Below are 27,659 nucleotides of genomic sequence, written 5' to 3'. Positions count from 1 at the left end.
CCTTAATGGCTGTTTTGCAGAGTTGTTAAAATGTACATTTTAACTATTTTTTCAGCTTAATGCAAAATCTGATCATTCAAGAGCTAAAATAGCATTTGAAAATATTTTTAATCATGTAAAAAAATGAAGAAAGTCACTTATATGCACATACTAAAAAATTAACTTCCTTTTCAAAGTAGTGTGAGTCACTCTTGTGTTTTAGAACACATTCATGGGAGAACATTATTCAGTTTTAATCTTACAAGTGAGAAATAATTACTTACATACCAAAATACAGTATACGCCCAAAATGTTGCCAGCCCAAAATGTCGCCAGCCCGAAATGTCGGCAGTCCAAAATGTCACCGGTCCAAAATGTCGTCGGTCCAAAATGTCGTCAGTCCAAAATGTCACTGCCTCAAAATTCGCTTGTTCAATTGAAACAAAATGTACATCGATGCTTTTCAGCATAACAGTTGCAGAAGAATATTAATTTGCTTTCAAAGTAAGTTCCTTGACAAATTCCAAACATTTTCTTTTGTCTATATTCGTAAACGTAACACAGTTTCCAGAAAATTAATAGTTTTCAGAAAAAAAAAAAAACATTTTTCTGTATATCATTACAAACCTAAACATACGAAAGACGGTATTCTTTTTTTCGTTTGATATGACTGCTATGTCTCAAAGCGTAATGAAGTATTCAGACAAAAAGTTGGTATGGAAGTTAAACTAAACGGAAACTATTTCTGTTTTGAAATGATTTTTTTATTTCCTACACCAAAAAGGAAGTATTGTATTCGTGAAAAAAATTTCACTGAAAAATCGACCTTAATTTCTATTTTACTCGCCCCTGGATGAATACAGAGTTTTTTATCAACCCAACCACACGTGGATATGTGCCTACGAACGTATAGACACCCAAAATATCCATTTTGACAATACCCGAGTTAATTACAACGAGTTTTCTCGTGACGTCTGTATGTACGTATGTATGTGCCTATGTATGTATCTCGCATAACTCAAGAGCAATATGTCCTAGAAAGTTGAAATTTGGTACGTAGACTCCTAGTAAGGTCTAGTTGTGCACCTCCCTTTTTCGTTGCATTCGGATGCTCCAAAGGGGTTTTTTCACACCTTTTTGGGGTAAATCATTGTTACTTTCAATGCAAACTCAAGTGGTGTTATGATTTGGCAAACATTTGGCAATATATTGCCAAGCTTTTGGCCTCCAACTTGGCGACAAATTTGCCGTTTTTTTTTCTAAATTTTTTTTTTGCTTTGGTTTGCAACAAACTTGGGGTGAAAATATTTGAAGTGTTTCTTTGCCTACTCCAGTCCAAGGCACTATTATCATAGGGTCTAAGGACCTCTAAACTTCAAAATTTTCGACTTTCTGGAAAAATATATGCTATGCACATATTAGTTCGGAACAATTTGATACCTTATTTATCACCATGTGCAAAAAACTTTTGAAGTTATCATAAAAATGCGTAACCTTTTCCCCAGAAGATTTATGTTAACAGCAGCTGTTTAAGTCTATTTTTCTCAGGTGCCAGTTTCTCGTTTTGCGTGCGTGATGTCTCAGAAAGTTTCTTATATATTTCCATAAAACTTTCAATGCATGTTTGTCTGGTTTATTTTTATGATCTAAACCTAAATTTACGAATTTTTTTAAATTTATTTATTTATTTCTTTGAATATTAATAAGTTAATATCAAAATTTTCCAAAATTTTTGGGCAATTTTTTTTTTTTAATATTAATTTTCATTTTCAGTTAAAGTTTAGGTTCAGATCATAAAAATAAACCAGAAAAACATGCATGAAAAGTTTTACCAAAATTTATCAGAAACTTTCTGAGATATCACATACGCAAAACAAGAAAGTTGCACTTGAGAAAAAGAGGCTTAAACAGCTGCTGTGAACATAAATCTATGTGGGGAACGTTTACACATTTTTATGATACTTTGAAAAGTTTTTTGCGTAAGGTAATAAATAAGGTATCAAATTGTTCAGGATTAAATTATGTATAGCATATATTTTTTCCAGAAATTCAAAAATTTTGAAGGTTTAGGGTCTTTAGGCCCCTTAAACTAGCGTAAAAGAAAGTCATGTGATGCAAACATCAGCTCGTTTATTATTTGTGCGAGTAAGATTTAGTGTAATTAAGTAAACAATGAAATGTACATTAAACTTAAAAGATTAAATCCTTCAAGATTCCCTTAGATTTTCTGAAGATCAGCCAAAAGAGAAAGAGGGCGATTAAGCAAGAGATATTAAAAAAAAGTAAATTAATTTGGATTCTGAAATTTTGAAATCAAATTATGTTTCTCAATCACGAGTTGCGACAAGACCTTACTCATTGGAGTTATTGTTTCTAGAAACGGTTCCTGTCTCCCCAAGCCTGCCCCTCCTCCTGGGTGGTTATGTGTGTATAGTTATCTGTGTGTGTAAACCTGTGTGTACGCACGTAGGTGAGTGTGTATGTGTATGAGCGTGCGTGTGTGCAGGACATGGATGCCACCGACCAGAAAAAGCAGATTCCGGAGGACAGTGCTCAGGACCAGAGGAGCCACGCCTGCAGAGGACGGTGGGCGGGAGTGCTGCAGAGGGAGGCGGGGGGAATAAAATCAGCGTAAAATCAAGGACAGTCAAATGAGAACAATAAGCAATCGTGAGTGCTCAAAAATCTAAATTAGTCAAATATTCCTTTTTTTCTATAGAACTTAATTACTGGGGATTTTAAAGAAAAGATGAATTAGCATTCTTTGACAAATTTTGTTATAAAAATTTGCAACTCAAAAGATTGATTCCTTCCAAGAACAGTTTATTCATTTTTTAAAATTATTATCATTATTAATAATATTTATATTTTTTTGAACTACCAAACCGTATATAGAACTGGAAAAATCACTACAAATTCAAATTTGTATCTCTTGCCATTTTTGACTCGTATCCTCATATAAATAATAGCTGATGATTGAGTAACCCAGGTGTTTTAACAATGAAATAAACTCCCACCATGGCAAGATAATTTGGTTTAAATGGGATTAATTTGGATAAATGTTTTCGTAATGTTTAACATGCAGGGAAAGGCTTTATTTTGACAAGGCTGAACTTGATCTGGAAACTTAACAGTTTTACTGGCAATGGTGCCATTTTAGAATAATGAAGAAACTAAAAAATGGTCAACAATGAACGCTACCTAATGGAGATTAGGGTTAATCCACTGGATTTAAGGTTAAAATGTCAATTATCAAAATATCACCAAACGGGCAATGGCTTCGTTCAAACGTAGAAACAATTTTCACCTGTCATACCATGACGGGCGATTTTCTAGTTTTTAAATAAATAAAGTGTTTGTAATTGATTTCAGCGCATAAGCAAAACTTTTAAAGGAATTTTCAATTGGAGGGTAAAAGCACTGAATGTTGGGTGCCCTTTGTTTTCTTCAATTACAACAAACGTGATAAAGAAAAAACAATAATAATGCGTGTGAAATGAAAAAATGGAAATCTGAGATTAGGATCATTTCAGTTTAAAATCTTAAAGTTTTAGCAGTGAGTTTTTTTTTCTTCCAAAGTTCGGAATTCTGACTTCTTTTTAAAACACCTAGCAGAACAAGAACAGCTTTATAGAAAAAGGCTGCGGGCTCGAAGTCGGACTGAGTTTGAATAAAAGCATCGGAGTCAGAGTCGGGAGTGTCAAAGGTGTGAAATTACAAGAGTTGTAGTTGGTCATTTTCCCTCAAAGTTCGCAACTCTGCCATTGATAACGGAGCTCACTGTAACAAAATTCCGAAGTGTAACTACTCACTGTTGTGAAAAAACTTAAAGCTACCAGTATAAAGGCTAACTGAGCGTATTTAATAAATGTATCGGCTTTAGCTCGATTACGGTCCGTCGAGATTGACAAAGCTCCCAATAAGAGAGAATAAGCTTGTGGATTCCGTAGCTTTACAAGAACTGCAGGCGAGTTAGATTCATGGTAATTGCCTGCAATTATGTCTTAGCTTTGGTCGTGGTTCCAAGAATACTACAGGAGTTTTCTTGGAAAAGTTATTGGCCCTGACATCTGTCCCGCTGCTGCTTCCTAATATTTTATTTGATTCGGTTCATCATTCCTTCAGAAATGTCAGTCACACATATTGACTAAAACGTTCAGTTGCTCCTCTATCATGAACGAATTGCTGCAAAAAAACCACTCAGCCCTATATCATGTATGGGTACTTGCGGGTATCGTTTGAATTCTTACTACAGATTTTGAGGTAGAATGGCCACAAAAAATTGGTCACATACAAACGCACACACACTATTCTTGAAGAAAAGTCCAAAACAATTCAGCTAACGTCAGAACTGAACGCCGTCAGGACGTTTCACAGTGGGTAGATAGCGAGTCACCAGAAGTAAGATAACGTAAACTAGTATGTTGTGGCCATCACGAAACTTTCATCTATATTTTTCTTATAATTCTGCTCCCTCCCCATGCTTGACAAGGAAGCAATATTTCCAACAAAAATAAAATTACACACGCCAAAACTTGATGACCATCCCAATTCCCGATCAAAATTGCAAAAGCAAAGAATGAAAATTGAAGATTATTTTAAAAGCCTTGCTTAAAATAATTACAAACATTTATGTGTTAACAAACACAAGATAGCAAAAGTTAAAAATTTTAAATCGTTGAGATAATATTTCCGATCATTTCCATGCAATTAAAATCACGAGATATACACATACGACAGCCTATTATGATTTATCTTTCTTATTGTTGCAATTATAAAGCTATTTTTATTCGAAAAAAAAAATCAGCCCCCCCCCTCCCCCTGGAGAGATTGGTGCCAAAATTTAACCAACGCCTGTTTGCATATAAATTCACATTTATTCTAAATTTCATCCAGAATGTAGCATTGCTTAATGAGATATGGCACTCACAATGGAAAAAAAAAAGAACGTTTGATTGTGCCACCCCCTTTTCAGCTGTTGACGCCAAAATAGAATCAGCTCTCATACCCTCTAAGAGTTACTCATCCATAAATTTTTGTTTTATTCGGTTTATTATTTCTTGAGATACAGCAGTCACAATTGATGACAAAAAACTTTCTACAGCTCAACCCCCGTTTGAGCTATTAACACCAAAATTTAACAGCACCTGTACTTGTTAAGGGCAACATATGGACCAAATTTTGTTTGATTCCACCAGTTATTTCCTTTGGAATAACAAGCACGCATAACTCAAGAAACATCCCATTGCTCCACCCCCTTGGAGGAATTCCCGCCAAAAACCAATGGGCACAAGTTCACATAGGGTCACATATGTGTACCAAATTTCGTTTGATTTCATGAGGTAGTTTTTGCTGTAGAGCGGCCACAAAAAACTGGTCACATACATACAGACAGACGTTAAAAAAAATGGTAGAAATGGACTCAGCACACCTCAAAACGTTTGAATCCGTCAAAATTCGAAATTCAAAAATTTGAACGAATCCAATACTTTCTTTTATATATTAGACATAGAAGAAAGTTAAAAGGAAAAGTGGGTTTGCTCCAGGTCGGTATGCAAGGGGTGGTTTATAGGGTTCAAACCCCCTCCGAAATTTTTCATCCAAAGAAATGCTTTCTATTATTTATTTATTTTATTTATTTATTCATATTTTGGTGAAAAAAATAATATTGTTGTTATTACTATTATTTCAATTTTATTTTGGAAATGAAATTAGTATGACTGGAAAATTGTACAGACTCATTGTGTGTTTATGGCAGTTATTGAGAAATATTTATTATGTAAAAACATGGCGTTTTGTAAGAACATCCCCTCCCTCGAATTAGATAATCTATTGTAACAAAAATCAACAGAATATACATGAACCAAATTTGATAGACCATATAAATGTTTAAAAAAATGTGTTTCGTAAAACCCCCTCCGAAACAAAAGTCTGGTTACGACCCTGGTTTGCTCGTATTCTATTTGTTAACTGAAAAACAGCCGAGAGTTACGAGTTAAAATGGGAGAAATTTTTTAGAATTCATCAAGAAACTCATTTAGTCCAGTCCCATTTTTAACGGAGACATTCATTAAAAGCAGTCACCATTAATTCGCAAATTTGATGTTAAACAGCATTTTTGTACATTTGCATTTTTCTCACCAACTGAATGAGCGAATTTTGGACCGGCAAGCTCCTGAACTGTCGACATTTTGAACCAGTGACAATTTTGGACCGGCAACATTTTGGCTAGGTGCCATTTTGGACCGGCGACATTTTGGGCAGGAGACATTTTGACCCCTAACCCCAAAATATAATGGAAAAGCAAAACATTTCAGTTTTTGATTAGTTATACAATTTCAGCTTTAAAAAAAATGGTAATAATTCGTATTAAAAAAAACTAAGATTTATACATAATTCTTTTTTTAATTGGAACTTCATCTCATCAATATTTTCCTCCTGTTGGTAATATTAACAAAGGCATATAGGTGGTACTAATATGGAAAACTGAAAATAGTTTCTGTGAACGAAAAAATTTCCATAGGTGCCAACAAGGGAAGGGGGGGGGGGGGGGTTGAGAGTCAACCCATGCGAACCTTTGGTAGTCAATTCTAGTACGATAGTTTTTTTCCACATTAAGACTTATGATGAATCTTCAACCCCTAGCCCTCAGAAGGTGAATTCTAGCTTCAGTCGTGCCTGGTGCAAAGTTGATAATCGTCTAAATTTTCTTGAAACTACAAAAGGTGCTCACATAGAAGTGTATTAAGATTATAAGAAAAACCTTTTGAGATAAAGATCAAAATAAAAAAAGGATTATCTCTAAGTCTGAAGTAGTTTTTTCAAATAAATTTTCTTTAAAACTTTATAAACACTCTGTATTTAAATCTTGGTATGTTATTAGAAGATTTTATTTAATTACAATAATACATGTCAATTACAAACCTTATATGGTTTTTCCCCATACGAGAGTGCTTCCCACAATGTGATGCCATAACTCCAAACATCAGATTTGTTACTAAATTTGAAGTAATAAATGCATTCTGGGGCATACCATTTCAATGGCCACTTCCCAGCAGTTTCAGCCTGTTGGAGGGGAAAAAAATCATCAAATGCATGCATTACATTCATATATTCCTCTTTTGAAATAGACAAATACCGAATTTTTCAATAAATCAAAACTAAAACATAGAATTTATACTATGGGGTCAGGTTGAATTAAGTGGTCAATGTGGTAAAGTGGTTATACATCAAATAAAATGCTATACCTTTGAAATAAATGGAGGAATTAGTGTAAAACTTTAATTTTGGATTTTAGCAATTAGGATTTAAGTTTTAAATTCAAAAATTTAAAAAACTTAGCTCATTTTTAGTGAAGAAAATTGCTTTGTTTGCTCATGAAACATTTTAATGTATGTTTCTTCATTAAACTTCTCTCTGAAATTTTGTTCATTATAATTTTTACCAAATTGACAGTACAGGAAGCTTCTCATGGGTCTCAAGAATACTTTTTTTTTTATTAACATGTATGTTCATTTTACATACTATTTTGAAATAACGTAAATAAGCTCGGATAAATGGTTATAAGCTAAGTTAAACACACACCCCTCTTCTGAAATCTGTTAATCTTAACTTATAAGGGAGATATTAGTTAAATCTTAATCAACCTGTGTTGTTTTTAAGGTAAATGGGATTTATTTAGAATGAAATTAGAGCAAGATTGTATTCCTATAATGTGTGATAAATTCTTAGCACCTTTTCCACAACCACAACTTTAAATTCCTTCGAGTAGGATAACTTATGTCCTTAAAAGACTTCTATTAAGTATCACAAAAATTGAAGCTTCAAACTAGAAGTATCTCTTTATATACATTAAAGAATTAGATAAATATTGACCAAAGAATGTTTTTCCTTTTGTTTTTAATAAAGTAACATTTTTTTTTTTGGATTAGACAAGTAAAAATGACTTGATATGTTTTTTATTTTTCTTTGTACAATAACAATGAAAAGAAGATATGTGGAAAAAAATTTACAAAAGTATTCATATACATGACAAGCATATGTTAGAAAGCACTCGTATATATATATATATATATATAAAGTTCAGAGTTAGAATTCAACCTCTAAAGAATTTGAAACTTGGCATTCTGACAACTTGTTTTGCCACTTGTTTCAGCTGGGTGTACATTTATCAAAATGAAAGGTGTTAATGAGTTAATTTTTTGCACAGAAAACAGGGCAGAGGGTCATTGTTTTAAGCAATTTAAATCTCAGGCTAAGCTGTAAATTAGGAAAACATACTAGTTAGGTAGAGTCGTGGTCACTTGGACAGCTTACCAAAAGAGGTTGTTAAGAGCAAGGGGGTAGCTAGCTTTGAGAGGGCCATTGATCTTCAATGGGGACTAATAAACTGACTAGGACCAGCCTAGCAGAGCCCAGAGCCTGTTGCTAGTCGTCATATTTGTATTTTCACACAGTTTTAGCTGTGCAGAATTCAAGACAAAATAGTACACAAGTTCAATTAAGGAATGTAGAAGTTTTGATTTAAAAACCGCTAATTAAGCAAACAGTAATTTTATTTTTCATAATAAAAAGCAGAAAATATTTTTAATTCAAACAAATGAATCTACAACTGCAAATAATCAAGATATAATCATTTACCACTTAGCGTTTCTATGGATTGTTGAGTGTCGGTTAAATGCAACGGGAAAACTAAGAATTTATTGCAAAGATTATCGGAACAGGTTACCTAGCAATAAGATATCTAACAACACATTGATGACCCATTTTCAAAGCTGTGTTGTAAGGTCTTTTTTTATCAGGAAAATAAATTTTAGCATCCAAAATAATAATAGTAAACAAACTCGCCACAAAGTTATGCCTGAGAAAAGGTTACCTATTTTGTTTTGAAATTAAATAAATTGTTGCTATCCAGCAAAAGAGAGAGCCACCACAAACTAAGCACTTTATGCATATAGATATTGCTCAATGCATTTGCACAGATGTTATTATGATATATATGTATTTTATTCCTGGAATTTTAAACTTCTGCCTTTATTTTTTTCATATTTGAATACAAGGAACCACTATGTATCATAATACCTCTCTAAAAAATTTTAGTACTTGCAAAATAATAAATTTTAGGTGTTGTGGGTATGACTGTATGATCACACCTGTAATATGTACAAATCATCATTTTTTAAGTACCAAAAGAAAAAAAAAATCCTCAGAAAGTTGATACTATATATTATGTTACACAATGGTTTCTTACTTTCAAATACATCAAAATTAATAGTTTGAAATTCGTGGAATAAAGGTAAAATATATACATTAAAGTATCATATCCATGTTGATGGATAGAACAATAGACAAAACCGTCTCTATTCCGTCTTCCATATACAAGACACTGAGCAGCATTTTCCCTTTTTAACAGAACAATCAAAGAAAGAACTACAGACCTTTCTTTGACTATTACCTAACATGACCTTCAAAGTTTTCATAATAGCCATTTAGATTTAATTAGCATGAAGTGAAGAAGAAAGCACTCGGGTAGTTTGGTAATGTATTCGCAAAATCCTTTTTTGAGTACAACTGGTTTTACCCACTTGTGTCCAGTCCAGTCTATAACTTGAAGAAGTCAATAAATGATACACAAGCCTAACATCAAGCTGAACTTACCCGATAATATTCTTTTCCCAGGCCTAAAGCTCTTGACATTCCAAAGTCACTGATTTTAACAAAATTTTCATTAACTAAAAGAACATTTCTAGCTGCTAAATCTCTATGAACAAATTGCTTGCTTTCTAAGTATTCCATTGCAGAAGCTACTTGAAGCATTAATATAAGAATCTCAGACACATTAATGTTCCTGAAAGAAAAAAATACTGCATTATTTTTCAAATATGGCTACATACTTATTGAAAATATGTTGCAAATCACACATATTATTGCACATACATATTATTAATTAAATATATAATGAATATCAAGAAAACCTAACAGTATGAAGTTTGGAATGAAATAAAAGATCAATATTATTCAAAAAACAGATAATCAAAACAATCCTATTTGGATAGTTATGTTCTTGTTGTAACTTTTGATTTAATTCTTAATTCGGGGGGGGGGGGGGGGGGGCATGAGTTTTTGTGCAAATATTTTTAAAGAAGTGGAATTTTCTTGAATAAAGAAAAGAAAAAAACATTTGGAATGTAAGATAAATAATACTCATAAACAAATACACCGAGATTTACTTTAATTAAAATACAACAGTACACTTATTCATAACCCTGTAGCAATACTCGGATCTGCTGTTAAAAATAGCACCCAATTCTTGACGAAATGCTACTGAGAAAATTAAAAAAAAACTTATAAGTATTCCTCTACGCCTATAACAGTAATTAAGTAATACTAACACTTGGTGCCATTTTTAAAATTCTACTTTTACATTGTCAAACACTCTTGCAACTTAAAGAATATATGAAAGTTTTCAAATGTTTCTGACCCAAAAGAGAAAGAAGTATAGCAATCCATTAACTAAATAATTTCAAGTATTTACTAAATGATCATGCAAAAGAATGTTACACAAACCTGTGAGATCTTAAATAGTTGCTAAGAGCACCTAAAGGGGCTAATTCTGTTACTAACATGAATGAACTGCTTTCTGAAACACCTGAAAGTACAAAAGAATGTTTTATACTGATATTAAACATATTATATCAGTGGTTTCCAATCTGAAGGCCATGTTTTCCTAGAGATACATAGAATACTTCTAAGGGGGACACGCAGCTGTTACAATCATATCATTTTCAATGCACTAAAAACTAAAATAAAATTATTATTCTTATAATATTTTTTAAAAAGAAAAATTAGTTTCACAAAAAAAAAAAAAAAGGAATCACTATGGAATCTATGTTTGAGCGCCCAGATTGAAAATGTCAATACCTTTTCAAAAACACAAAAGTTTGAGAAAATTTTCAAATTTGCGCCTAAACGCAAACCTAGCTATTGTTCTAATATAGTATTAAGATATATATATATATATATATATATATAAACATTACTATATTTATACAATACAATATAATATAATATTGTATTAAATTGTTTCACTAGTGTAGTACTTTTCTGTCTTTTTGCTTCAATTGTTAAAGTAGTAGAATTATCAATATTCATATCAAAATATAATAAGAAATATGTTTTGGTGCATTTTTTTTTTTGTATTAAGTATGGACCTGTTTTTCGAATCCATTAAACAAATTGTAACTTCAGGATAAAATTTATGAAATTGGATGAAAACAAAAATTGAAGGGGGTATAGCACTTTCTTTATGAAAAAAAAAGAGGATGAGAGAATGAAAAGTTTGGAAACCACTGGCTTATATTTTAATGATTCTTAACAAAGGTAGTTATTGTAGCTAAATTCACAAGTCAGTGAAACAGACATTCAAAGGAAAAAAAAAAAAAACCCTTTAACACAACAAATATATAAAATTATCCAATAAGTAGAATATTCATGGAATACTGCTATCAGTATTCAACTTGAGAATTATAACTTTAAAAGGTAAAAACCTAAGCACACAGTGGCATACATTAAGTGGTGTATGCACATGTGAAAATTATGAGCAGAGTTTGAAAATATGGGATATTTTGATATATATCTGAGATTTTCAATCAGTGCAAACTTATGTGTTAAAATAGCAACTGCACCCTCAAATCAGTTATTTATTTTTTCTTATATTATAATTCATCAACTTTAAAATAATTGTTTCATTGATTACACCATGCTTTCTTGATTAATGTTAACATAAAATGCATTCCGGATTTTCCAGTTGATAAATTTTAAAACAGCTTTTTTTTCTTTTTATTTTGGATAAACTAAACAATTACAATTGAGTACTACCTTTTAACGACTAACTAAATGATTAGATTTATAGTACCATATTGTAAGTTATTATATTTTTTCAGAGGAAACACCACAAATTATCATATGACATGACACCACTGTGCATTAACTTCTTTCACACAGAAAGGAGGAAGAAATAATAATTTAAAAAAGACTTACCAATTAATCTCACTATGTGTGGATGATCAAGAGCAATCATAGTTTGAGCTTCTTTCAAAATTTCATTCTTAAAAATAAATAAAATCATTTATTAGAAGTAGTCACACATACACATATGTAATTAAAAGAGAGTGCATCCGTATGATTGTTACACAAATCTACAGTTTACGATAAATCTGCACAAAATGTAGAGAGGGCTGTAGTTTTTTTTAAATTAAAAAACTTCCAAATGGTTCAAATTTTCATTTTAAAGCCATAAAGTTCTTCCTTGTATCCAAAGGAATTATCGTATCTGTAACAAACATAGTTTGTCACACCAGCTTCTGCCTAAAGAATTAACTTCATGCTATGCTGATTTCCACATTGCCAAATCACTCAATCCTATTTATAGAGATTTGAAAGTCTTTTTACTGTTACTCTTCACTTAGCTTATTAATACAGCAATTTGGTATTTGTCTTTTCTTTTGGCAGTAGTACGAGAAATCATGACACTAATGTGGACTTCGGAATTTTTCATGTGACTCCCGGATCTTTTTATGTTTTCTGGCAGGATTGTGTTTTTGTTGCAATAGCAAGAAAAATTTGTATGAAGTGCAAATGGATACTTATATGAAGCGTTAAGAACTTTATTATTTCATACTCATATACCGCAGTTGTGCATTTCTTCGAAACAGTATTCAGCCTGAATGATTTTCATCATGAAAAAGAGCAGAAATTAAGTGAGAACAATTTAAATCTTTTCAAATCACCTCGTTTTCAAGTTATGAAGCTCTGGCTACACATGGTAAATATCGTCAATGCTTTCTACAGCAATGTTGTGTGATCGCTCTTCAGCAGTGCTTTTGGATCAGTGACGATTATTGCATAAAGTTAAATTTCATTTAAGAAAACAAGAACATATTTTCTCCACACAATACCAATAGTAATGAAAATTCGAATGGCACTCCCACCAAGGATGTTAATGCATGAGTGTAAAATTCATGTGTGGTGCAATTTTTGACAAAATATACAGTATAACTTTGATTTAACGATACCGGATTTAACAATTACCTCAATTTAACATTGCATTTCACTGGTTTCTACTGCATTGAATGGCTATGCTCCTTGATTTATCGATAACTTTTTCCAGTGCCTTGACAACTGTTAAATCAAGGATATACTGTATGAAAAAGTGCATTTTATGAGAAATCTTATAAAAGTTACCAACATGTGCTATGTGTGATCAGAATAAGATCGCACACATTTTTTCTTTCTTTCCTTTTGCAAACCATTTGTTTCACGTGATTATAATTGGTAAAAGTATGGCAACAGAATTGTTTGTCTTTAAAAGAAATGAATTTGTAACATTGTACTTTATGTAAGTGCTTAAACAAGAGATTTTCACAGTTGATCAGTATGCATATACTAAGTGTAAAATTACATTTAAATATAACCATAAGATTTTGTTATTCAAAATTAACACACTAAACCATTAGAGTATGGTCAAATTTTGAATAATTTTATAACGTATTTAGTTGTAGTATAATAAATTAGCATTTTTGTATTTCAAGTTTCCAGGCATTAACTTAGTGATATCAATCTTTGTGCAAACTTCTAGCATTCCATCATTATACCAGTTTTAGCAACATCATTTCAAATTTAGAGCCATCAGATGGTCCATAAGAAACAGCCTCAGATAAGCATTACTATCATCCATTTGGAAGTTCAAAGCTTTTGAGTAAATTAGAACAAACATTATATGTTTTTTCCAGTTAGCAGCACTTAAATTTTAAAGGCAATCTCTATAATTTCAAGATGGTTAACATAAAAATATTTTTAGTCAAATAAAAGTTGTCTGCCTTTGTTTCCTCCATTTTTATAAATTGTAAGTACACTAAACAATGAAAAATATAGGGTAACAGTTAAAAAAAATAATTCACAATATATATATATATATATGTAAAACTGAACAGAATAATAAACGTACAAACACTGTTCAGGGTAGAAGAGATAGGAAGCAAAGGATTTGACTTTTCAAAAGATATGTAATTTTTCAAAACATGCACACCTTAACGGTTTATTAAAACAAAAAAAAAAAGTAAATTAATTTTTGGACAATTTTAGCATTAAAAATCCAACAACTGAGTAGAATATTACTTTAGATAATACATACTTTTGGGTTAGGCACGCTGTTGTTTTTAAGCATTTTTATTGCAAATTGCACTTCCAATGGTCCAGAAGAAAACACTCCTCTAAAAACATCACAAAAGATACCGGAACCTAAAGAATAAAATAATCCTTTATTGATTATTGTAATAAGTAATGTTTGAATGTATTTTAGAATTAGTATGCTACTTTAAAATGTTATTCATCTCAATCATGGAGTTACTTTAGTATTGACTGTTATATTAATTTTTTTTTTTTGTTAGCCACTTTTATAAAATTATTTAATTCAATCTATATAAAATAAAACAACGAATATGTGTGTATGTATATATGCGTGTACGTTTCCTATACAAATCCACAGGTTGCGTCGGATCTCGACGCAATTTGGCAGGGAGATTCTTGGGCACCCGAGAAGGAACGTAGGGGGGTTTTTAAACACCAAAAAAGTACTGAACAGTTTGAATTTTAATTTTAGGACCCAAAAATGGCATTAAATGGCTTTTTCTACCCGAGATTATTATCCAATTTCTTTGATTCAGGTTCCATTTGAAAGACTGCGAAAAACACCCATAGCGTATATTCACTTTCTCCGAATTAAAAAAAAGGGCTGTAAAATCGCCAGGAAAAAATTTAAAAGCGTTAATAAGCCTGATGGAGCAAAAATTTCATATGGGGAAAATTATCCTTTGCGTAATCTCATTTTAAATTAGTGTGAATAAAGTTTCAGAAGATTGCCACTTTTCTTTTCCGGACAGCGAGGAATTAAAATTTTGTTTTTGTTTTGAGGTAAAAATTTCTCCTTTTGATTATTATTTGATGATTTATCTTCTTCCTTTTTTTTTGTACCGCCAGCAGAAGATAATCAGGAAAGTTTGCCGTTAATTTTTTCGGGAATTTCTGATTTGACGTTCTCTTTTTTAAGAATGATTGTTTGGACGACAAACTTCACAGTATTTTTTTCTCTAATTGAAGCCTGATTGTTAAACATGTGTCACTTGACACAACTTTTATTATAGAGGTAGACCGTGCAAAGCCGGGCAATGCAGCTAGTTCAGAAATAAAAAGCATTAGTCAGTGCACAGTCATAAGACATGACTTTTTTTTCTCTCACCTACTTTCATTTTTTAACTAGCCATTTTTTAATCAATATAAAAATTGCTACATTGCTACTAATTTTATGAATATAAAACAAAAAAGGAATAAATGCATTACATTTAAGGATCTTAATAGATTATATATAGTATACTACTTTTTGGCCATTTTTAATAATGAATGAATTAGGAAAATTAACACTTATAACTTTCATATTTCAAACATTGTAGTTGAAAAAATAAGTATTGAAAACATCAAAATATGATGATATTTTCGAAGTAAATACCAGATACACATCTCACTATATCATGATGTGTAATTTTGAACCTTGCACTTCTGTGTTTACTCTCTAGTCTATCTAACTTAGTCTTCAGCTACAGCAGCACAAAAATGACATTCCCCTTTCTTATTGTAAAGAGTAAAATTAAGTCTAGCTATAAATATTTTAAAATATTTCTGGGGAAAAAAAAGTAATACTAAAAAGAAAAACTAAAATTACTTTGATGATAATTACTGTAATATTTTAAAGAAAATTCAATAATAAAAACCAGTTTATTTTAGAACCTAGGCAACATACAGTTGAGCCCATTTATTAGAATAGCCAATTTGTCATGAAAAACTATTCTAAAAAGTAGGATATTCTATTATCTGGTATGCGTAAAAGCACATAACAATGGCTTGGTACATTGAAAATTTATATATTAAACAGGTTATTTTTTTAACCAATATTCCGATAAGTAGGCTCGAATTAATACTACATAATTGTTAGAAACATTACAGCATTTAACACAAAGTTGTAGATACGTGTTTTGGAGTTACAAATGCAAAGAAATGAATTTATAGATATCTACAAAAGTCTTTTGTCGCATGTATTTTTACCTTTATTTTAGCAATACAGTACAAGTATAAAAGACTTAAATTGTATCATAACTCACCAATTTTCTCCTTTAAATCAATAGATTTCTGATCCAAATTTAAAGGACCTCTCCGACACTGTCTTAATGTAAGATAAGCCAAATCAGATTCCTCTCTGGACAATGTATTTTTATCATAATTATCTGGAAAATAGAAATAAAATGTATTTTTCACTTATATGCAATTACATTGTTGCTTAAAATCTACATTGTTGCCTCTAGTAAAGCAAAAAATATTATTAAATTATTTCAGAAGCAATGAAAGTAAGTATTATTCAAATATTTATTGAAATAAGTAATAAATAAATTAAATTTTTTTTTTCTAATTACCATAAAAATCATATTGAAATTTTCAACTCTCAATCAATCACAAACTTCCTTTTTCTCAGTACAACATAACATATTCATTTTGAACCATTTTTACTTTCTGATTTATTAGTTCTTTTCCTTTAGTAATATTTTGCGTAACTTATTTAGGCTACTAACAAAATGTTTGGACTTTCCACTTCCTATCTCATGCACCTGTTCAAAGACTTTTGGGCGTGGTGGCATGATCGGTAAGGCATCGGGCTTGTGACCCGAGGGTCCTTGGTTTGATCCTCGCTGCTCGAAGATCCACCGTTTTCATTAATGGTGACTGGGGGACGTTAAATATGCTGGTGGTCAAAGTCCTCCAAGTGAAACAATACCTCTGGGGGTGCTGGACCAGGGATTGCTTAGCTTCTGGTCTGGATCAAAAAATCAGAGCTGTCTTCAGGGTCCCATCTAACTGTTTAAACCACAAATAGTGGTAGGTACGGGAGTGAATAGCACCTGTTCAAATTCTTCTTACACATTCTGTTGCCAAAACTAGTTCAAAAAATTCCTTTTATCTCTTTTCTGTTGATCATTTTGTCTTCCATCTATAACATCCCTATTAACTACCATCTATACTAATTAGGCTTTCTCATTAACTAGCTTGGAGATTTCTAACTCTCAATTTCCTATGCCGGGCTGATGAGTGCTAACTGCAGTCCTAAGCACGAAACTGCAGTCCTCGGCTGGAAATGACTGAGCTGGCGGTGTATTTCATGTATTTCTGCCTTAGCCCTGGCTATTGTGCGGTAATTTACTGAATATACCATGTCTTGCTTTCAATCTTCGAGTTGAACCGAACCATTGCTTCGGTCACTTGTCTGGTCTGGGCTAATTCTACATTAGCTACCAGTTTGTTTGGCACTCTTGGCTTCCTTAAGTGGTTTTCCATCTCCAGCTCAGTCACTTTCCTATGCCGGGCTGATGAGTGCAAATAAGCATGAAACTGTAGTCCTCGGCTGGAAATGACTGAGCTGACGGTGTATTTCAAATATTGTTGATGGTTTAGGGGGCAGGTAATGACCCCCCATGACCCTCACTTTGTATCCATCCCTGCCCAAGGTGTCTGGCTGAAAGGTAAGGAGTTAAGAAGAAAAGTAAAAATAAATTCACATAAGAAATTTAAATTAATAAAAAAACATTCTTACCAATATCAATTAAAATGCCTTCAGGACAGTGATTCGCATTTGCAGGTGTGGAAGACGGCGGTGATGGAACATCATTGCTAAGCAGACATATTACATCACTACTGCCACTGAGGCTGACATACACAGAATTATCACTTGGCAGCACTGCCTCATTCACAACCTGCATAAAAGTATTTCCACCCTCCTGGGAAGGAAGGTGGTTATTTTCCGGTTCACAATGAGAAAGGATATCAGTGACACTATTTTCACAATCGACGAACGGGGCAGTTGTAGACACTTCTTGAGATGCACTCGAAGAAATGGCGTTGGCGGTGTTCATCTCCTCGGTCGCCGTAGAAATATCTTGCGACATATCTTTCTCATCGACGGCAATATCACTTGGAAAAATATCTTCACTAAAAGATTCCTGACCAAACTTTACAGAAAAAGAGAAAAGAATAGAATTAACAAGGAATACAACACACAAATTGAGAACAATTACATAGCTACTAACATTTAAAGCTAAAAATTAGGGAGACTTTTGTGTCAAAGCACGGATATTTTACATGAATAAATGTAACGACTAAAATTTGAGCGTTAAAGGGATATTTTAAATAAAGCAGCAAGTTCTTAAATTAAGCTTGTATAGGATGCAAGATTCGGCTTTCAGAAGTCCAGTAGGATCCAATTTTCAGAAATTGAGACTACTACTACATTTGAGCCTGTTTATTGGAACACTACTAGTCAAAAGAATAGTAGAAGAGTTTGCTCAATGAAATAAATGTTCAGGGTACCAAACAATTTTAATTTGTCATTTTGATTCTGGAAATTGGAATATCTCTCTCATTAGAATAAATTTTTATGGAAAGTTTGCTAAATTCAATGAAGTAGAGATGACTTTATTACTTTTTTGAAGTTAAAAAAACTAAAACTTCTAGGTTTAAAAAAAAAGGTTTGTTTTTTAACTAAGCAAAGGGTTTTTTTTTTTTTTTCACATAAATGATGATAAATATTCTTGGTAGCAGGTAAAAAGTTTAGACAAAAATTGGAAACCTTTTACCGCATTTTTAAAGAAATTTGTTTAGGAGATCGTGATTGTTTACAGTAGGGTTTTCCCCAAATTCTAATCACTGAAAATCCCTTTTCAGTGAATTTCATTGTTTTGATGAAAACTTGGGAGACATTTATTTCATCAGGGAGAATTTGTAAAAATGTGATGTCTCCCAAATAAACAGAGAGTTAGCAGCTATGTAATTACATAGTTAATAAAATACAGTTAAATGATTTTATTTGTTTCCTAAACTAAACGGTTGAAATTGGTGCATACATGGCTCAAAGGAAAAAAATCTAGTAGGAGCTAAAAATAAAACAACAAAATTATTTAAAATATATATATATATATATATATATATATATATATATATATATATATATATATATATATATATAACATATATTGTTTACTGTAATTTTACACATTATTATAAATGAAGCTAAATAGCAGAGGTACTCGACCTTCCAGCCCCCCCCCTTGAGGGCATAACTTTAACCCTAATGTAAGGTCCCCCCCCCCAAACATACTTGATCAAAACAAATATGTATAATCAGAGTTTGAAAGAAACTGAAACTGGGACTACAAATAAAAATTTCATGCTCAAAACTTAGTATGAGGTATCATACAAATCTTTATTTTGAAAGTATTATTATTGGAACACATTAACTCAGGGAGTAAAAAAAACTAAACACAAATTTATTTGTGATATGTTAGTGAGGCTGGCATGTAATACCCAAATCACTTTAACATCATCCATGACCACTTTGTGCAGTTTGATGATTTGACTAAAGGTATGCTAATGCTGAAAATCCAGATTGACAGAGATATGTAGCTGAAAACTACGCTATGGAATCTCAAATATGTGGTAATGTCGAAAATATTTACATGTGAATATAAAACTGAGTAAATTATAATCAGCTTGACTTTTTTCTCTAATGTTTTATACATTCAGGCCCCCCTTGAAATTCCTCTATCCTCCCTCTCTCCGCCCAGGTTCAGAACTGCTGCTCAACAGCTAGAAAATTATATTTTTTGCACAAATTTAGCAATCAAGATTTTCAACGGAGCAAAAATTATGCTCTAAAAATTAAGGTCTTTTATGGATGTTATTAACACTTGCTTAATTACATTCAGAATGAAACTAAATACTTATCCTAAAATACAAAATATTTCTACTCAACAAAAAGTCTTTTTTGTTGGTTTTGTGATTGGTAGATAGTGATTGGTAGATAGAGGCACATCTGATCACCGAAAACAATAGTGCATATAAAGTTTGCTTTACCAGTATTGCCTGAAATATTCTATGAAAATTATTATTAGGTTGTATTACAATAGTGGTTAAAAGTGAAAATTTTTTTTGGAGCAAGTAAATTTTTTGAGATTTGGATGGTTGATTACAACATTTTTTTAAGTAAGTGTATCTTTTTCAAGATAATTTAACCAAATAGTAAACAAAAAACTTTCTGTAGAATACGCTTACATTTGAACAGCAGTTAATAAGCAAAAACAGATATAATGGAAGATTTTCACTCATGGCCATAATATTGTATTACTGCTTTAATTAATTAAGAAGCTTCCAATTAGGGGTGAAAAAAAGAATGCATACCTCTGAGATTTCTGTCAAAGTAGGAGAAGTGCTACTGTCTACTGAGGCACAAGATTCACAACTGGTTTCAGTCCTGTTTTCTTGGAAGGGGAACTTCTTCCGAGGTTTTGGCACTGGCTGAAATTGGACTTGCAAATTCAACTGACCATTCAGCGAAGAAGCCCTACACTTTTCGTCAATGACAGTTATACAAGAAATAATAGGTTCACAACTACTACCTTCTGAGGTTGACAGTCGAGTGGGTAAAGACGGAGCTTGTGGCTTGACCTTGGAATGAGAAACAACGGATGGAGAAGAGGCACTTCGGATGAATGGCTGAGGAATAGGCAAACCATTTTGAACTGTTTTGTTGCCATCGATCCTTTCAATCAAAGGACTCGAAGCATTTTCACCGAGGCTGATGGATCGGCCAGTGGTTGCCAATGCTTCCCGATTTGCATAGACTGGTCCACTTCTTCTACACATTTTTTTCGCCAGAGATAAACGAGGCGCAGGTATGGGAGCAGACTTATGCACTTTCGTACCATCCTCTGCAAAAGTTCGAGAAGAGCTGTGAACTGTTGCTCCGTTACAGTTCGTGAGATTTTCATTAGTCTTTTCCTTCTCGACTTTGGATTTCCTACTAGTGACTTCCATACCATCCTTTTTAGATTTCTTATCAGCACCGACGCTACCATCTCCGTATATAAATAGGGATAAAAAAGCAGGTAAAAAGTCGAAACTCGAGGCTTTTTGAATGTTTCCTTTCTTCCCCTCCTTAAAAGAAACGTTATTCACAACGGAAGTTAAGGAACTTTTTCTGGAGCAGTTGGGAGGAGTGCAAGGAGTGCTTATTAAGTCAGGAGATACTCTGGCATGAATGGCACGTGAGAGATCACCTCCTTCTAAGTTGTCATCACTGAGTGACGGATACAAGCACGATCGCACACGAGACGTGGATGGATTCTGGTTACCTGCATTTTGCGGAAGAGTCTGAGAAGAAAACTGGGGAGCAACAGTGGAAAAAAACTTAGAGAACAATTTGCGCTGGTTCAAGCTGTTTAAAAAACGACTAGCTTTTGAGGGTGGCGACCCTGTTTCTGATGTCCCTTGACTTTGCCTAGATGGTTTACTTCTTTCAAGAGTTCCACCACTAGAACTGTTATGATGAGTTGCACTACTCCTACTTTCTCCTGGTTGAGATCCTTCTGTAGTCCTTGTCCTATTTTGAGAGTTGTTCCCATCGTTTGCTCTGCGAGGAGGAACCACACAAGGATCTTGCAAAGAACACCATAAACCATCACTAAACAATGTGTAGTGGCTAACCAGCTAGAATTAAAATATCAGATTAGAAATCCTCATCTCAATTTAAGTGTACAATGCATAAAGTCATTCTGGCTCTGATTAAATACTTTTTAAATTGGTTTTGAAAATAAATGACATAATTTATTTCTACTTTCTTTCTTTTTTTTTTTCAAAAGTTTTTTCAGAGCTGAACACAGCTGTGAACTGCTGACAAAGCTGTGGAAGAACTACTATTGTAATGCTTAATTAAGAAAAGTCTTCTGCAACTTTATTTCTTAACAAACAGGGTTGGCAAAAAAAAAAAAAAAATAATTACAAAAAAAAAAAAAATCTCTTCATAATATCATAATGTCTTCCAAGAGGATTTCACACTGATGACTTCATAAAAAGGACAAAACTACTGTCTCTGGATGTCAAAACTGGATTGTTGGTATATTGCATGTAGCTCTAGCTTAAGGACGGTAACTCACTGCTTACTTCCCACTATGTTTCCATCTATACAGCTGATAAAATATCAGTTGTTCCATTATCAGAATCTAGAGAGACCATGCTATTCATGAAAAACACTTTTATTACCAAAGTTTCTAAATGTTTACTCATAAAAAATGTGGTAAAAGCATTTTCCTTTTTCCTCTAAAAGTGGGGGGGTTGAACGGACAAATGTGCGGAGTGACTTACACCAGATTATACGCAGCAAACATACTACGCGTGGCATAATAATGTCAAATATGCGACTGATATGCGAGAAATAATGAAAGAAAATATAACCAAATCGACTGTCAGCGTCTGCACTAGAAATTCCAAATAGTAAACAAATCAGCCAAAATTTATAAGTGTTAGCCAATTTTCAAAAATAAATAAATAAATAAAAAAATAAATAAACAAAAATAATGGTGAATTTGTTTTAGAAAACTTCAAACAGAAAACTAAGTAATAATTTCATAAAATGTAAAATACAAGTGCTTGTGTTTTAAATATGCATCATACCACTTAAATTAAGTAAACACTTAATAGCAATGCATAAGACAATGAGTTCCCAATTTGGCATTTTTTTTTTCTTGCAGAATTTCTAATAACTTTGAGGATGGAAGGGAAAACTTTTTCCATTTTCTTTTCCTTTTTTGAATTTTTTGGGAATTTTCTGTTTGCCAATATGTCAAATCAGAGATTATTTGGCCAAAGTTAAGATTTTATCCCATTTGGCACAGTGACCAATGCTTAGAGCAGGCTCTAAATTGTTGAATAGTGCAAAATATTAACAAGCAACAAAAGTTTTTAATAAAGTTGAAAAATTTTTGGTGAGTTTTAAATGTGAAAGAATTATTGTCAGCTCCGCCTAATTGGGTAACGGACAAACAAATACCACGCTTATACGAATAAAAACTCCCAGAACCCAATATTTCTGCATAGGTGTAATGTTAGAGATCCCTGCTTAATCGAATAATTTCCCCGAATAATCGAATAATAGTAATCAGCTTTCGCATATATTTTTGCCGAGAAATTTTTTGAATATGTTAAAAATAAATTAAATAAGAGCAATTATTAACGTAAAAATTTCAAATAGTATTTTTTGGCAAACAACAGGCGGGAAAAACAACATTCATATAATAGTAATCAGCTTTCGCATATATTTTTGCCGAGAAAAATTTTGAATATGTTAAAAATAAATTAAATAAGAGCAATTATTAACGTAAAAATTTCAAATAGTATTTTTCGGCAAACAGGCGGGAAAAACAACATTCATATTCCATTAAAGCATTTCCACTATTCTATATACAGTAAAACCCCTCCTAACGGACACCCCTCTTATTCGGACAATTTTTAATTCCTCGATTCCAATGCAAATAACATTATTAAACCACTGTCCAGCGGGCAAAAAAATGAGTCCCATTAGTGTCTGCATTAGAGGGATTTCACTGTAGTTTCTTTTATAGTTGCTATTCCCAACAGACAGTCGATAATTAAATTAAAAAACACAACGGAATATAAACATCGCAGACGATAAGAAATTCATAAATATTAATTACGTAAAACACAGTAATTGAAGTTCAGAAAAGTGTTCTAAAAATACGTTGAGTAAAGAATCCTCTATTATGGAATTTCTCCAAACAATATGAACTGAAAAAAATGTGTCGAAACAAAGTTTTAATACCTCAAGCAGTAAGTTAGATATTTATAATTTTCATACGTACTTGTATTATATGTACTTAATTATTATACTATTTTGTTGATTGCTTTAGTTTATTTAAAACGCTTTTTAATCAAAAATATTTCTTCCTTCTATTACTTAGATATTGATTTATTATTACGTTATAAGAAAAAGTTGTCAACCAGGAAAGGTGAATAAAATTTCCCTGCATCTTATACTCCGCTTAATCAAATAATATTTCTTGGAACTGACGGTTTTTGTTTAAGTGGGGCTGACAATATATGTAAGAAAGACTTTTAAATAATGTGCTGAAATGTATCATAAAAATATGCAAACATACATATTTATATGAATATATATAAATAACAAGTTTAGAAAAAAAGGACAAAACTTACAGCCATAATACTTGGAAACCTTTGTCCATCCTGTATTGCAAATTCACCTGAAGGTAGGACATCAATTTTATAATGTTTAATACGACCAGAATGACTTAAACATAAGGCATAACTGCTGTCATCACGCTCCCTTACTCTGCAAGTAAAGAAAGAGGGAAAAATGCATACATACTTTTCAGCTTTATTTTCCACAAAAGCATTCAACAAATATGTAAAAAAAATAGGCCGGGGGGATGCAAAACTATTTCATACAAAGCAAAACTAGATTCATTTTCCAAAAAAGAATCAAGTATAAGAATAACCATTTTAAGCGAAAACTGTCTCACAACAATATGAAAATGTACTAACTAAAATAATACAGTCGACATTCGTTACAACGGCCCATGTCGTCCTAACAAAATCGGTTGCTGTAAAGAGGGGCCTTTATAACACAAGAGTACAAGCTATTCCTTGTTTTTAGCCATATTTAAAAATACTGGAAAATCTTTTACAAGTTACACTTTATTTTAAAAGAAAATCAAGAAAGTAACAAAACAATAAATAATTGTGGATACAAAATAATAGATACTATCATAAATTAGAGACATCTTTAAAACAATACCTTAAGCAAGAAAATGCACTGAAAATACAAATGTGATAGCCAGCAGCAGGCTCTGGACCTAATCTGTTTTAGTCCCCGATGAAGATGGACTGAGAGAAATAAGTTATTTTTTAACAAGAGATCATGACTTTGTTCCTTCCTTGCGATTTTTTTTCAAAATTTAGCATTTCACCTCTTAATTAGATACTACTGTAGGAACTTTGCTTTTTCTTTAAACAATATTTTTTAATGACTAGTGTTTGTGCACAATTCTCGTCAACTTTTTGACCCTTAATCATCAAATAACTACTTTCAGTGGAAATATTTTACCTTAAGAAATGTGAAACTGTTAAGTATTAGTTTTTGAATAGATATTTCTGAAAATTACAAATAAGTTGAAATTTCTTAATTTTGGATATTATTTTGGAAGGAATAGTTCAGTTTGAACGTTTTAAAGAATGTTAAAATAGCATTGTATCTGTGGAACATCAAATAGGACTTCATTAATTGGTCGTTATTATGGACGGGTCACAGCAATAGGAGGTCTTTTAAAAAGCGTCGACTATATTAGAAAATATCAAAAAAATTTAAAAAATGTTTTAAATGATACAGAAATTAGTTCTCATTGAAAAAAATCATAGTTCAGTTAAAAAAAAAAAAAAAAAAAATCTTACAGAAACTTTCCATCTTTATGACCACTTTCTTCAATGCTTCGCTCAGCTTCAATACGAGAAAGAGGACCATGAAACCATGGCTGGATTTCATGTAAAGTCTTGGTAATGAGAAGTTTAATATCACTATAATTTTCTGTTAGACTAGTGTCCAATTTGTCTTCCTACAAATAGATAAATATTACAAATAAATCAACAAAACACAAAACATTTGCAATGGCATGGTTTCTTACGACACATTTGAAACATACAATAATAAACCCTTGTGTGAACGATAAAATTAAACATTTTAAAAAGCCCCGACTGAGTCGCAACTGCAGAATCAAGAGGTAAAATTGAAAATCATTTTAAAAGACTTACATTATCAGAAATCAATGTCAAGTATTTTATTTGCAAATAAAGAGAAATTGGCAACAGATAAAAGTTTTAAATCATCGCGTTTAATTTCCTTGTCGGCCAACAATGAATTTGGTTATTAATCGCGTGAATAATTAATATCTTCGTTAATTAATGTCATCCAAAGATGCAACTTAGTTAAGAACACTCTCGATCAACTCTCCTTTTAAACAAATTTTTCTTTTTCAAAATCAATCCATCCGTTTAGGTGCTAGGGTGCCACAGACAAACACACAGATATACAGACACATCAAACTTATAACCCCCTTCCTTTGTGTGTCGGGGGCTAAAAATGACTGCTTACTTACTATTATTTTATCTGGATCAATGTAATTAATTTATACAGATCCAGATAATCAAATACTCAGAAGAACCAAAAAATCAAATTTGGTTAGTATTTTATTTTGTTCCTTTTCTTGTGATAATAGCCCAGGTCCCAGCTGACAAATAAACTGTTCACAACTTTGCCACAAAAAGGGTAGAAGGGAGAGGAGCAAATATATTTTTACATATTAAAGCAATGTCACTGTGCATTAATACACAAAATTAAAAGATTCTCCTGAGTTTTTGGAATACCAACTTGATAATCATCTAGAAAGATTTCTCTTTTCTGAATCTTTAGTTTTAATTTTTAAAATCAGACTCATTTAGATTAGCTAGAATTCTATGAGGCATGACTTCTGTAATTTGATATCTAACACTTTTTAAGATTTCAGTTTTTACTGTACAAGAATTTAAACTTATTATTAACACTCATGTGTAAATACATATATTGATAACACTGATTTATTAATATGAATAATATCTCTCTACTTTGCGCAAAATAGAGGTTCAACATCAATGGAAAAATATTAGTGTTTCAAAACATTGATGTTCAAAATTAAAACATCAACGAAATTGATACATCATCCCAAAAACCTCAATGTTTTTCATTTTTAGATACAATATATTTTGTATTATGAACTCTTATAGATGCTTTGAGGGGGGAAAGGGGGTCTGTATTCATCGATTTATAAACAAGATTTTTGAGCTGTACTAGCAAAGTCAATGACAATAAGAGTAGTATTAATAATGAAAAATATCTTACTTTGTAATCAAATAAAGCAAAAAAACATAAGGAGCAACTGACGCTTTTTTTAAAATGCAATACATTGAAACATCAATTCAAATCAAATTAAAAGAATAATTTTGGAGTAATTTTTAATTTTTCCAACAGAGTAGTACAAGAATCAAATGATTAATTGGTGAAATTAGTAAAACTTTCCAAGCTTGATAATACAGGAGGAAAATGACTCATGATAATAAATATTGTGTCGAAATAGATTTACTTCCACCAGAATTGAGAAGAAGAGTGTACAAATTATGTTCAAAACACAAAAGGTATAGCGATTTGAGACATGCACTACTAACAGCATGGTGCATATTTAAAGTAAAATCATAATTAATTACATAAATCAACAACTCTTTGTGGAAAACTACAATGCTCAACATTCTATTAAACTGTGTACTGAAAAAAAAAAAAAAAAAAAAAAAAAAAAAAAAAAAAAAAAAAAAAAAAAAAAAACGTTAAATTTCTTCAATTCAAGAGTATTTTTTCAGACTATTAACAATGGAAAACTTTTTTGCTGATTATGTCAAGATTACTGATTTAATAATGTTGCTTTTACCATAAATGTATTTTTGTGAACATAACAATCGGTTCTTATTCTTTTCTTAAAGGTTATTTTTTGCTCTTATATAGTGATGTAAAATACCCGGGTATTTATTTTTAGGGGTAAATACCCAGGGTATATACCCGGGTAAATACTCAAAATGGGTAAATACCCGGGTATTTATTTCAAAAATTTATATTCAACTAAAATACTTTTCTGTAT

General features: G+C 31.8%; 1 protein-coding gene across 1 annotated transcript in view; it reads right to left on the bottom strand.

The window, feature by feature from the left end:
* LOC129225967 (uncharacterized) overlaps positions 1–27,659 on the bottom strand; it is a 60,324-nt gene that overhangs the window by 5,002 nt on the left and 27,663 nt on the right. The window contains exons 5-14 of the mRNA XM_054860536.1: positions 25,393–25,553; positions 24,139–24,274; positions 20,311–21,618; positions 17,672–18,086; positions 16,191–16,313; positions 14,171–14,277; positions 12,019–12,085; positions 10,546–10,627; positions 9,637–9,826; positions 6,904–7,044 (exon numbers count right to left, since the gene is read on the bottom strand). Of these exons, the coding sequence (XP_054716511.1) occupies positions 6,904–7,044; positions 9,637–9,826; positions 10,546–10,627; positions 12,019–12,085; positions 14,171–14,277; positions 16,191–16,313; positions 17,672–18,086; positions 20,311–21,618; positions 24,139–24,274; positions 25,393–25,553 (2,730 nt within the window). The remainder of the gene's footprint in view (positions 1–6,903; positions 7,045–9,636; positions 9,827–10,545; positions 10,628–12,018; positions 12,086–14,170; positions 14,278–16,190; positions 16,314–17,671; positions 18,087–20,310; positions 21,619–24,138; positions 24,275–25,392; positions 25,554–27,659) is intronic.

The sequence above is a fragment of the Uloborus diversus genome, chromosome 7 (assembly GCF_026930045.1).
Source record: "Uloborus diversus isolate 005 chromosome 7, Udiv.v.3.1, whole genome shotgun sequence".
In the NCBI taxonomy this organism is placed as follows: Eukaryota; Metazoa; Arthropoda; class Arachnida; order Araneae; family Uloboridae; genus Uloborus; species Uloborus diversus.
The sequence above is the reverse complement of the archived record's forward strand: the minus strand, read 5'-3'. Positions and strand labels throughout refer to the sequence as shown.